Raw genomic sequence first — 13,704 nt, 5'->3', positions numbered from 1 at the left:
ATAGCCTAGTGATACTAATTTAAGGGTCATTCTAGTAGATCCTAGGTGGTAAGGCCTCTGGTGTACTAGAAGCATGTCATTGCTAATGAATCTTCTGCATTCAGTTACTGAGGACTTTTTTTTTTTTTTTTAGGGTACCATGCTCGCTTGAATCGTCTGCCTGGAGCTGCGGCTCGATGCCTCAGAAAGGGGCGAAGAAGGCTTGTTGGGAAGGTGATAGCTCTTACCTGGTTACCAGGCTCAGTGGGAGAGTAATATTTTCTATGGGATTTGTATAATCAAAGGGGCTTGATAATCAAAGGGGTTGCAGAGCACCCTGGTTAATTAAGCCAACTGGAATATTTTGTAAGTTCTTAAGACTGAACATTATGTCGGATATTAACCCTTTGAGTAGTGAGTTTTTTCATGCTTGCTGACCCCCGGGAATGAGTTTTTAAAAAAAGAAATGAAATTAGTTCCAGTTCCAGTTTCATTAACTTAAATTCATGTTTGTTAGATAATCAATTTATGGAAACAAGAAGGACATACATTTGCCTTTTTTTAATGTTGCCTTACACATTTTTAAAATAAAAATTTTTGTGCACTTGTACTCTGGATGGTCAGGAGGCACAAGGACATACATGAACATCCATACTATTCAAAGGGTTAATGGATACACACATAAAGGATGAAGTTTAATACATATAGAAGCTGTGACAAAGCAAACTTTATTGTCTATAAATCATGACAGTATCTATTGTCTATAAATCTACAGGCCTGATCTGTCTCTTCTATTCTTTTGATTCATCTTATTATTATATAAGTTAAAATACTCTTGGCTTCTTTATGACTTCTCCTGAATTCATGATTGCTTCTTCTATCCTATCTTTGGTCTTTTATTCTAGAATTCATCAAAAAACTGGGAAAGAATTTATCAAATTTCAACACACACACTCCCCCCCCCCCCCCCCCCCCCCCCCCCCCCCGCCACTGGCTGTGAGGGAGGACTATCTACCAGCTACTGAGCTCTGCCTTTTCCAGGATCTGTGCTAGGAACTTAGGTTATTTCATCCTCTCAACGACCTTGTAAACAAGGTGATCTTCTCTTTTAGCATGTGAGAAAAACTTGGGTTCAAAGACATTCAGTAATGTCTGATGTTATCCAAATAGAAGTGGCACAGTAGAGAATTAAACCCAGGTCTACTTCTCTTTTGTATTTTTTTAACTGAAATTTAAAAAATTATTTCTTTTTTACTTTAGCTTTGAGATTGACTATAGGTGAAGATTTGGGCTCATACCCAGTCAGAGAAGATGGTGGTGGACAGTGAATGAGGAGGCGGAGACATTTTGGAGCACTAATTAGTTGGTTTACTCAGTAGGCATTTAGAATGCCTACTGTGTGGCAGGCTGTGCCAAGTCGGATATGTAGTGGTCAGAGCCACATTCTGGCTGCCCTCAGAGAGCTACTGTTTTATATTTAATCAGGGAACTGTTTTTCTGAAATAAAAACACTTTAAAGTGTTTTTACTTTACACTGAAATAAAAGCACTGTGAAGTTTTAGTCATGCAGAAGAAATGAGGCCATTTATTTCCAGATGAACTTAGATTCTTTTTACCTTTAAAAGAATGTCTAATTTCAATGTCTAATTAGAATGACGTTTGATTATTGGAAGAATGATACCTTCTTTACATCACTGTTCCCTGACAACAAAAGACTGCTTTTGCTATTCTGGGCACTTATTATTGACAGCTAGCAAGGTAGAAGTGAGGACTTGGGATGGAGGGAAGCAAGAGATTGGGAGTGGGAAAGAGAATGGTTTGATTTTTTTCCTCTTTATTGGTTAAGCCTGATGGACAGTGTTCTTCCTACCACCTGCCTTACTTGGTTTCAGCACCTGTAATACAGGAGCCTTTCACTTCCATGGAAGTAAACCAGTTCATCTTGAAGGCTGCGTTTAGCCTGCCTGGAAGAAAACTAGGGCCTATTTGGACATCTCTAAGGATTTCAGATGAATGGAATAATATTTGTTTAATTCATCTTCATCACCTTAAAAAGGGATATTTGTCATTTCTAGCAGAGGTCACTGTTCTGCCCCCTTCCTCCCTCCCCCACCCCTTTATGCTTTTCTAAGTTGTAATCATAAATAATGAGTTTCATTCACAGCTCCCTGCCAGTGAGCTGCTAATTATACAAAGTACTGCTTGTAATTTACACAGTAATAAACTGTAAATTTAAACATTACGGCACTTTAAGTTAATAATTTTTCTGCTGTAACAAATAGATCATTTTTCACCCATCTTTCCCCTTGGCCCCACACCACGGCTCTGTCTGTGACCAGGAGGCATAAGGGATGAAGGATATGAAGAATACAGTATGAGGAACCTTTTCACTTAGCTCCGCTCCTGCCCAGAATCTGACCTCAAGTTAATTTTTCTAAAGCCAGCTCTGCTAAAATGTGTATCCTAATTTTAAGCTAATTATATACACAGATGAATACAGATAGTAATATTTACTCGGAAACAAATGTGTTTGAGTAACAGGCTTGACATTCTTGACATTCATGCCTGTGACTTATGCTCTCTCATCTTAACAGTTACTCATATGTGCATAACTCTTATTCATCTACTGCTGGTATGCTTCCCAGCTTCTGTGATAGATATTCATTGTAGATGTGCTCACATTAAATGAAGGGTGAGTGCCTTCTGCCATTTTCCAATTTTTGGAGATGATTAGTTTTTTAATTGCTTGTGGTGTTATGGTAAGATTTCATATTGCAATCTTGAGAATCCCAAATTTAAGAACCAATTTATACACACTTCTATTTTTACTATAAGAGATGACATTTAACAGACAAAAGACAGCTGACAAATTTTACAAGTTGCAGAAGTACTCTGACGTGTATACATTTTACTCAGTAAGTATGTAGGTGTTACCAGGGTGGACTCTGTAGCATGCCATTATGAAGGCTGTTGGACTATAATCATGTGACTCTACGAAGCTTGATGTGCTTCTGGCCTGTTAAAAATTAGCTGCTCTTGGGTTTTTTAAAGTGTTTTTATTTCTGTAAACTTTAATAACTCCAGGAGGTATTACTATAGTAAAATACTATGTACAGTGAACAATGTTTCTAATAACTTTCTTGGAACACTAGAGAAAAATAAGTAGGGTAATGTGAAATACTTCTAAGTTATAGTCCCATAAAAAGAAATACAGTTGCTCTTGGATCTTGAGATCGACAGTTGACATATGCCTTTGAAGTTGCTGGCACAGTTTTGGGAAAGTGTGAGCTTGATGACAGGTTGTGCTTTATATATTCCTGTGGTTAGATGACACTCTTGTCTTCCTGTCTTTTCAGGAGCCCAGCATAAGTACTTTGGGTACGGAGAGGATAGGCCACATCATTAGTGACTCCCGGCAGAAAGAGTGAGTGCTATGTATTTATTGGCTGTTCTAGTCTGTTTCTTGGAGAAGGAGGCAGTGGAACGTTTTATAAAGGAACCTAGAAATTCGACTTGAGAGCAGAAAGAGGCAATCTTAAAAGATTTATATTTTATAACAGTCAACATGGCTAATACCCTAAATCAGTGGTTCTCAACCTTTCTAATGCCGTGACCCCGCAATACAGTTCCTCATGTTGCGGTGACCCCAAACCAAAAAATAGTTTTGGTGGCTACTTCATAACTGTAATTTTGCTACAGTTATGATTTGGAATGTAAATACCTGATATGCATTATGTATTTTCCGATGGCTTTAGGCGACCCCACCGGGGTCGCGACCCACTGGTTGAGAACTGCTGCCCTAAATCTATGAGAGCGACTACTTTTTCTTTTCCAGACTAGTTTTTATTTCTTTGCTTTTTTATATCTATAGGTGCTATATTTATAAAAGTAGCTTCCAGTTAAGATATTATATTTTAAACTCATTATTCTGTCTTAAAAATTTTTTTGTTCAAAATGGATGATTGCCTCTACATTTTCTTATATTCTCTTCCCATTTTTATACCTCTCTATAGAGAAATATCTTTTTGTTCTAACTGTGATAAGTACAACTAAAAAGCCTGTATAACTGTAGGAAAATCATTGCACCCCTTCCTGTGACACCCTGGTCCCCTAACATGATTGGCTCTTGGATGTCTCCTAAACACTTCCTGGTCATTACCCAATTATGATCCTATACTTATCCAGCCTGGTCAAATTTTTAATACACAAAGTAAGCAAGATGTGTGTGTAGTTTATGCCCTTGTTGACTGGGATCCAGTGTCACCACACAACTGAGAGTGCATTGATGTCACACCATAATCCTGGAGTTATTTGTAGTGTCTTGTCTAGTCTTTTACATTCCATTACAAGGCTTTGTTCTTTAAAGAGTCATTTTCTGCAAAAAGTTCATACACATTTAACATCTCTTATTTTTTCTCCTCCAGTTCCATCTTTTCCCATTTCTTTCTTTTTCTTCACTTCATTATGCCAACATTTTGTATCTTCTCTTCCTCTCTATAGTTGTCATACCTCTGTTATTGTTTTCTTTACTGTTCTTCTCTCCCTCTCTTTAGTTTCTGGTTACCATCAGCTGGGAAAAGGGAACGAAATCAGGTAAGGTCTTTTCTTTGTCATCTTTATCATTTAATTTCCTTTTCTTTAGAAAGAGTAACGCATTGGCTTCTGCTTTTCCTTCTATTTCTGCTTGTGCACATGAGGTAAGGTTTCTGCTCCCTATGTTATTCCGATGAGGACCGCTTCCCAAGAATAGATGTTCACAGATAAGAACTGTAGCTAATTCCCCTTATTAGGTTTTGATGTGATCTTTAGTATTTTACTTGTAACACATATTTCATAGGAACCCCATATTTCATAGGAACCCCGTTTTTATTTTAATTTTGAACTTTGCAGTAAGAAATCAGAATGCATTTCATCTTATGGTTAGTTCAGCCTCAGAATCGTGTGCTGGGAATTGCAGTGTTGAAGCCTACACATTGGAAGCAGAAGATGGTAGAGCCGCTTTGGGGAAGTGCGGTTGAGGGCCAAGAACCTTGTCCTCTTATTCTTGTCCCTGGCTACCCCAGAGGGAGCCCTCGGCATATCTTTTCCTTTGCAGGGGTCATAATTTAAAAATCACTAACAGTGACTATTGTTCCTTTACATTGGAAGCTTTTGATTTTGGAGGGGAGAGAGGTATCTTATCTTGGTGATTAGTTATAAAGTAGATGTAATCATTATATCAGACTTATTATTTCATTGAAATAGAGTAAGGACAAGGCTGAGTAATAATAACTGATATAAAAATATGAAGTAAATAGTGCAGGTGGTGGGCAGATAAGGAAAAAGTCACTAAGATGGTACGTGAGAAACTTCAGTTTGGGGAAGTCTAAGCGAGAGTGCTCATTGTGTTTGTGTCAGAGGATCTAACGGCGGAAGGGGACCTTTGGAGATCACCTTGTCCAGAGCTGTTATTTACAGATGAGGTTTAAACTAATACTCCAAAGTCATAGAGCTCAAAGAACTGCTACTAAACCTCTGACACAGAGAACAGTTCCATGGTTGGTATTCTTTTATGTGCCTTTGAAATTTAGAGTTCTTTCAGTCTTAAGTATATTTAGTTCTGAAAATTTAGCCTGGCTTATGGTGGCACAGTGGGTAGAAAATCGACCTGGAACACTGAGGTAGCTGGTTTCGACACACTGGGCTTGTCTGGTCAAGGCACATATGACAAGCAAGCAATAAACAACTAAAATAAAGCAAATACGAGTTGATACTGCTCCCTCCCTGCCTCCTCTCTCTGAAATTTTAGAGGAGGTTTATTAATTGTGGAAAAAGTCCAAAGAAAGCTAATAAACATATATTGACGTACTTTTTTGAATAGTATCCGTTTGATCCTCGCTACCACCTTTTGAGGTCCACAGATGTTTTATAGATGAGAAACTGAAATTACTTTGTAAACTGAAAGCAATGTTTCTTTCAGTCTTCATAATAATCCTGTAAAATAGGTAAGACAAATAGTGGTCCATCCATTTCACAGGTAAGGATGATAAAGCTCAAACAGATTATGTAGTTTTTAATACATAGCTAGTCAGTGGTAGACTGGAACTAAACATTAGCTTTTCTAATTCTTAACGTGGTTCCGTTTCCACTACACCGTGCTGCTGGTATGTGCCAGCCAGGTATTCACCGGAAATACCTGCCAAGATAAGGAAATGAAAAGGTAATTCATGCTTAGGCACAAGGGCTGATCATCAGTAGGCATTAAGTTCCCGTTTCGTTGATTATAAAGTACAGTTGACCCTTGAACAACATGAATTGGAATAGTGCAGGTCCACGTATATATATATATAGATTTTTAAAAATAAATACTGAAATGTATTTCCTCTTCTTTATGATTTTCTTAATAACATTTTCTTTTTTCTAGCTTTCTTGTAGGAATATAGTATATAATACATATAACATACAAAATATGTGCTAACCATGTTTCTGTTATCAGCAAGACTGCCAGTGAACAGTAGGTTGTTATTTAAGTTTTGGGGAAGTCAGAATTATACGTGGATATTTGACTGTGATGGGGGTTGGCACCTCTAACTATCCCCCCATGTTTGTTCAGGGGTCAACTATACTGTCTTCTGCTATTTAATTGATTAGTTATCAGAAAAATTTGAAAAAGAAGCAGTCTTTCTGTGAGATGTGGCAGATGAGGGGGCTAGAGTACCCTGTTGGAGGTGCACAGCCTTTCTGAATGGTACCTGTGGGACAGCGGGGTTTGAACGGTCAGTGGAAGAAGTAATCACATAGTAGGTTATCCTCTGATCAGGTCGGTTTCATGCAAGCCCTGCTAAAGTGATCTTACTTCTGTTTGCAGTTCAACCCCCTTTCTCCCCTCTACTCCCTGGACGTCCTTGCTGACGCCTCGCACCGAAGATGCTCCCCCGCCCACTGCTCGGCCAGGTAACTGTCCTCTGGAGGCTCTTTCTTCCAGACAGCGCCGTTTTCCTTTTTATAACACTTTGTAAATTGTAAAGTGTGCTTGTGTATGGTATCCAATTGGATCTTTACCACAACCTTTTGAGGTCATTGGACGTTTTACAGATGCAGAAACTGAGGCAGAGTGGCGAGGTATCTTTCCTGTGACTAGTATGTCATTTAAGTTTCAACTCTGCCCAAAGTCTCCTGGCTCATATTTTATATTTCTTCACTATAAGCCCCATCTTCGGAGAACATTAAACAGTCCTTGCCATGACCTGCAGAATCCTGCATCATCTGCCTTCTGCCTGTGTGTGCAAACCCCTTTCATAAGCGTCTTCCTCCTCGTGGGGGAGAGACGCGGCTGCACTGGGGGGGGGGCTCAGCCCTGTCCCGCTGCTGAGCCTTCCCCCACGCTCCCCTGGCCTGGACTGCGTCCCAGAGCAGCGTCAGCACTGGCTCCGTGGCATCTCGGCTTGGGCCACCACCTCTGGGAGGGCCTCTCGAACATCCTGTTTAAAGGGCCATCTCTACCACTCTCTACTTGTTATCTGTTTCTTTCTGGAGCTTGAATACCTCTATAATGACATTGTTTATTAGCCCCCCCCCCCAAGAATACTGTAAAGCTTCAAAGTGTAGAGACTTTGTCTTGGTCCCCGATATATCCTCAAGCATTGAACACAGTGTCCGGCACTTACTAGGCATTTAGTATGTATTTGTCAGAAGGAATCTTGAGCCTGCATAGCAGAATGAATTTAGCGCCTCTCAATATAAATTCTCTTAAGCTAGGCGACATGCAAAGTAATACGGTTTTAGTTGTAGCGTCCTCTCACAGGGTTATTGTGCACGAAAGAGCAGTTAATAGGCTGAACCAAAGGACTTTTCTTAATTCTAGTAGCACAAAAATTTCTTTCCAAGGTTCTGATGATTTTTTTCTTCCTAATACATTCTTAAATAGATATGCTCGTAGCTTTGGGGTACAGAATTCACAAAGAAGTTATAATATTCTTTCATGGATACAATTAGAACTTCCACTATGGCCTATAACAAACTCTATACCATAAACTGTCAGACCTTCTGCTGGAGAAGTATTTAAATGGAAAAAGTTCTTTGACCCTAGTCTGTGGCTCAGTGGATAGAGTGTCAGCCTGGTGTATGGACGTCCTAGATTCAATTCCTGGTTGGGACACACAGGAGGAGCGACCCCCTGCTTCTCTCAGGGAGGTTTTCTTTGGAGGAAGTGGCGTTCAAGCTATCTTGGACGACATAAGATTTCAGTACATAGGAAAGCAGTCCTCAAGCTTTTTTGTCTTAATACCAAATAAAATAATGGCCATGTATGCTCTTGGGAAAGGCTGTAAGTAGCACCTATCGTGTCAGACGTGAAAGTGGATTATTAGCCTGCCTGCTTTTACCCCTGCTGCAGGAAGCTGTACTTGCTCAGTATCCATGCGTTCTCAGGTGTCCCATTGACTTTAAAGCCTCGTCCTGGCTGGAGTGGGTGCCAACTAGTTGTTTCTCTGTGCATCTCATGATCCACATGATTGTTGTCATTTTTTTGCTGGCAGTGGTTGTAGCTGGACCTGGAAATAGGAAGCCTCGGTGTGCTTCTGGTGCCCTCAGCTCTAGGGAAATAGTGTTTATTGCTGAAAGCAAGGTGAGAGCATGTGGGCAATTACAGTTCACAGCTTGTCCTTCTACACATCTTTCCTACGGTAGTGGATTCAAAGTGGGTTGCATATGGGAGGTTACTTGGAAAGGGGAAGAAAAATTTTAAACTTACATTTATTTATTTTCTTATCCTTTAATTATTTTGTTCTAAATTGTACATATGTTAGTCTAGCAGTACTTGTTTTTGTTTCGTGTGTATGTATTAGGTATCTATGGCGTGTTTGCTCAAATACTGTACTCATGAGGTGCGCACTCAGTAAAGTTTGGTGAACCACTGATCTGTGGGAATGGTCAGCACAAGTGACCTCTATGCAGTTTTTAGAAAATGTGGATGATGAACGAGACACTGAGCCCCTGGGGCCCCATCTCATTCCTTTGAAATAGTGGGGTCCCTGCCCGGCAAGGGAGCAGTAAAGAAGAAGCAGTCTGGTTTCAGTGTGGCTGTCAGATAAGCTTGGATTCAGCACTGGATGGTGGTTTTGTGAAGAGCGGACCATTTAACAACACCTGGCACCTAGGAAGGGCAGTGTTAAAGGGTGGTGGTGGTAGGGAAGAGGCCAGTGAAAGACTATTAAAACTGTTTCGAATGGAAATTTTATCTTTTTCTTGTTCCACTTTATAGTAGGAAACATTTCTTTCAACGCATCTGGACAGCTTTGGGAATTTCATACCCATCATTAGAACGACGTGTGTGTGTGTGTGTGTGTGTGTGTGTGTGTGTGTGTGTGTGTGTGGTGACTATGTTATCATTAGTGGTATAATTTTATTTTGCGAAGAGAGAAGTGTTTCCTGTTTTATCACAGCTTTCCCTGAGGAGGGTTGGTGTATTAATTTGCTGTATTGCCTCCTGGCTGTTCCCAGGCTGTTTTCCTCTTCATCATGGAATTTTTAATGGCCCTAGTGCCTCTTGGGAAGCATGTGAGGAAGAGTTCCTCGGGGAGTGCTTTTCCTTTTTCACATGCCTATAATTACTCTCCTTAAGAGCACAAAGAGTTTAATAATCATGCCTGCACTGTGCATGTTTCCCTGTCAGGTTACTGAGCGAGGCTGCTTCCTGCCTGGGCACGCCGGTTCCGCAGTCCTCCCCACTCGGCTGCGTCGGGGTGAGGACCCCTTAACCACCTCCTCACTGCCAGAGCGCCACACAGCTCTGGTTCTCAGCGTGAGGCCTGCAGGCTGCTGGGGGCCAGGAGTGACCTCAAGGCACTCTCTTGTTTAGTGTTTCATCGCTGTGAACAAAGAAATAATGGGACCATGACTTTAAACGATCATTTGGATATTTCATTTCAATATAGCCCAGATGACAGGTGCAGTAGATGGGAGAGGGGTCTTTGTGGTGTCTGTGCCACGTAATAGATTTGTGGGTTAAGAGCTTTTCAGAAATACCATTCTCGAAATACTTAAGTTTGGTGGTTTTCAACCCTGCTGCACTTTGGGATCACCTGAGAAGCTTTAAAAACTGTATCCGTGCTGGGCCCCTCTTCCCAAGATTATGATTTAACTGGTCTGGGATGAGGCCCAGGCATTGGCACTGTTTTAAAGCTTCCAGGTAACTAATGTGCAGGCAGGTTAAGAACTATTGCTTGAAATGCATGTGGTTTGGGGACTGGTGCTTTGTAATTTGCTTAATGGGAAGTCTCATTTCATAAATGACATGAACTCTGCTTTGATAGCGTGAGCATGACTCCTGGGAGGCAGGACACTGGACTTCTCTTGGCTTTGGAGAACTACTGTAGGTAAGAAGAGAGTGCTAGTTAGCGCTTAGCACAGTGCCCTGCATGTAGTGATGAACAGAGGGGTGGGGGGCTGGGTGGGTGTATGGGTGGTTGGATAGTTGGCAGGGTGCAGGGATAGTTCTTACACCGCTGTTTTGGTTTGGTTGTTTTGGTTGTTAGTACTGGGGTGTTTTTATTAAAATAGTAAGCTTGGTATAGGTGTTAAGAATTGCTGCTGCTCAAACAGCAGATGGTGTGGTTGGTGTTCTGGTAGAGGCAGTGGTACTGCTGTCAGGGACACAGTCAGAGAATAGTAATAAGGAGCAAGTGCTGTAGGCCGGTGGTTTTCAACTGCAGGTCCGCCGGAAATTCCTTTGTTCAAATCAGGGGGGTTAACTCTTTCGCGGACCAGCGGTTGAAACCACTGCTGTGGGCAGCTTTTCCCAGAATGAGAGATGTATTGATTATTCAGGATAGCTTTTCTTGCCATGATTGCCTTCAGAAACCATAACTAGAAGTTATCAATTGCCACGTCGGGGCATGATGCACAGGCCACCAGCTGTAGGATTTGAACATCTCATGGCAGCTTTGAGTTTTCACCAACTTCCCTGACCTCTCTTTTGGGTAGTGATTTGGTAATATATCACCATTTACATTTATTTCTTCTTGAAGTTCTTAATCTCATATTAGTGGACATTAGACCTAGGTAAGAATCTTGGCTTTACCTGGGCAAATGATTTAACCTCCCCATACCTCGATTTTCTCATCTTTAAAATGGAAATATTAATATTTAATTGGCTAATGGTGATCAAAATAAAATAATATATTTGAATATTTCATATACCAGTAGCTAATGTTTTTGTTATATAGTTACTGCCCTACCTTTATAACCTCTGAGTTGGCGTCTAGAGCTCTTGGCTAATGGCATGTAGTACAGATTCTTGAGTTGCTTAAATGGCCTCAAATGGACTATAAGAGGAGGCATTGGGCCCTGGCCAGTTGGCTCAGTGGTAGAGCGTCGGCCTGGCATGCGGAAGTCCTGGGTTCGATTCCCGGCCAGGGCACACAGGAGAAGCGCCCATCTGCTTCTCCACCCCTCCCCCTCTCCTTCCTCTCTGTCTCTCTCTTGCCCTCCCACAGCCAAGGCTCCATTGGAGCAAAGTTGGCCCGGGCGCTGGGGATGGCTCTATGGCCTCTGCCTCAGGCACTAGAGTGGCTCTGGTTGCAACAGACCAATGTCCCGGATGGGCAGAGCATCGCCCCCTGGTGGGCGTGCTGGGTGGATCCCGGTCAGGCGCATGTGGGAGTCTGTCTGATTGCCTCCATTTCCGGCTTCAGAAAGATACAAAAAAAAAAAAAAAAAAAAAAAAAGGAGGCATTTGGACAGTGTTTGGGTAAAAAAGAGAAAGCTCTTCCTGCTCATGAGAGATTTGCGATATGATAGGCTGTGCTCATTGTAATTCATTTTATCTGTTCACAAACGTTATGATCTGCATATCAGAGTTGCTTGCCCAGCTGGCTGTGCCACTCGACTAGGAGTTTCAAAGAGCAAGAAGAAGACTCAATTCATGCTATTAATTTTGACCTTTGGAGCCACAGTAAACAGCCTCAGGTTCTACCTCAGGGTTTTGGGGAAGGAACCTTTTGTTAGTCCGGTGTCTGGGGGGGGGTGTCTGCTGGGGGTGCTGTGACGGCAGCAGCCCCTGCGTGCCACTGGAGTGCCTGGTTTTGCCCATGTGTGAGGAGGTGTCTCTGCTGTCGTATCGTCCACAAAGCTGCCGGTTCTACTGGAACTCCCCGTTATGCAGCACACAGCTCTTGACTCTTTTGTCCTCTCTTGGAGGGTCCTGTTACGGCAGCTTTCAGCCAGCTGGCATCTTACTGTCCAAATAGGTGATGAAAGCCTTTTCTCTCAGTGTTGCCATTGTAATATACCCATCTTTCCAGCCGACGGGAAGCTGTTCTCCTGTGGGTGGCATGAAACAGCTTCATGGTATGTCAGCCTTGGCTCAGCCAAGGGAAGTAGATTACAGAGTTTTCAGGTGCTAGTGAGCCATTTGTCACAGACTACTGAGGCCTGGTTTTGAGTGGAAACACTGGTGGATTGCCAGGATCTCTTCCTGTGTCCTACAGTTGTGAAGTGGTTTTCTCTCCCTAGCTGCTGCTAGTGTCGGAGGCCTGGATCCTTTCCTGTGTGCAGGTCTGGGAAAACAGTTCCCTTCCTGGGTGTTTAATCAACGCCAGTTAACCCAGAAGATAAAATCATGTGTGAGGAAAGGGATGACTCTTCTTCCCTAGATTTAATTGTTCATGCTCACCTTACCATAGCACTTTGCTTATTCCTTCATGACATTTCAGTGTCTGGTCTGTTTTTTTGTTTGTTTTTTACAGAGAGAGAGAGTCAGAGAGAGGGATAGATAGGGACAGACAGACAGGAATGGAGAGAGATGAGAAGCATCAATCATCAGTTTTTTGTTGTGACACCTTAGTTCATTGATTGCTTTCTCATATGTGCCTTGACCGTGGGCCTTCAGCAGACCGAGTAACCTCTCGCTCAAGCCAGCAACCTTGGTCCAAGCTGGTGAGCTTTGCTCAAACCAGATGAGCCCGCCCTCAAGCTGGTGACCTCGGGGTCTCGAACCTGGGTCCTACGCATTCCGGTCTGACGCTCTATCCATTGCGCCACCACCTGGTTAGGCTGGTCTGTTCTAAATGCACCGGCTTCCCTCCTGGTGTTGTGAGTGCAGTGGCAGGCCCTGGGCTCGGCTGCTTTTGTGTGCCCATTCCACACCCAGCATAGTGCTTTACATGGGGTCGGCCTTTATCCATTGTTGTTAAAAATAATTGAGCTGAAGAGATCAGTAATTAAGGAGAATAATTATAATATATATGACCTTTGGTCCTTAGGAATATCAGTCATTCTCTCTTGATGTTACTAATATGTAGGTGTTTAAGGAAAAGTATAGCATATAAATACCATTTCACAATAAATTTTATGAGAAGAAATGAACTTTCCATTGGGTTTTAAAAATGAGTGAATTTTGAAGGTGAACAGTTCCTTAAATTAGTTTGCCACTGGCACATAAAGACTGTTTTCTCTCCTTAGGAGTGACTCGACACATCTTTGTTCTAATCTAAAGCACTCACTTCAGTTATTTTTTGCCAACATTGGTTCTATTAAACATGCATGTTTTTCTCAAAGTAGTTTTTTCCCCTAAAAGAACATTCCTGCCCCTGGGACATAGTGATCTGCCCAGTTTCCTAAGTAACACTGCAGTTTTAACAGCTCACCTGATCCTTCAGTTACCTGCAGTACAAATTAAAATAGAAATGTTGTGTTTATGCGTGGAGATACAGAATGCTCTCTCAATTAGTTGTTAATCTCCAGCAT

General features: G+C 41.9%; 1 protein-coding gene across 4 annotated transcripts in view; it reads left to right on the top strand.

Annotated features, from left to right (window-relative positions):
• The window catches only part of GPATCH2L (G-patch domain containing 2 like), a 58,708-nt gene that overhangs the window by 28,163 nt on the left and 16,841 nt on the right, over positions 1-13,704 (top strand). For 2 of the 4 annotated variants that reach the window (XM_066341434.1, XM_066341435.1), the window contains exons 5-8: positions 134-213; positions 3,336-3,403; positions 4,533-4,572; positions 6,827-6,912. In XM_066341434.1, coding sequence (XP_066197531.1) covers positions 134-213; positions 3,336-3,403; positions 4,533-4,572; positions 6,827-6,912 — 274 coding nt within the window. The remainder of the gene's footprint in view (positions 1-133; positions 214-3,335; positions 3,404-4,532; positions 4,573-6,826; positions 6,913-13,704) is intronic. The other 2 variants (XM_066341436.1, XM_066341437.1) reach the window with 2 other exon arrangements.

The sequence above is a fragment of the Saccopteryx leptura genome, chromosome 6, assembly GCF_036850995.1.
Source record: "Saccopteryx leptura isolate mSacLep1 chromosome 6, mSacLep1_pri_phased_curated, whole genome shotgun sequence".
NCBI classification, from domain to species: domain Eukaryota; kingdom Metazoa; phylum Chordata; class Mammalia; order Chiroptera; family Emballonuridae; genus Saccopteryx; species Saccopteryx leptura.
This window is presented reverse-complemented; position numbering and strand designations above follow the sequence as displayed.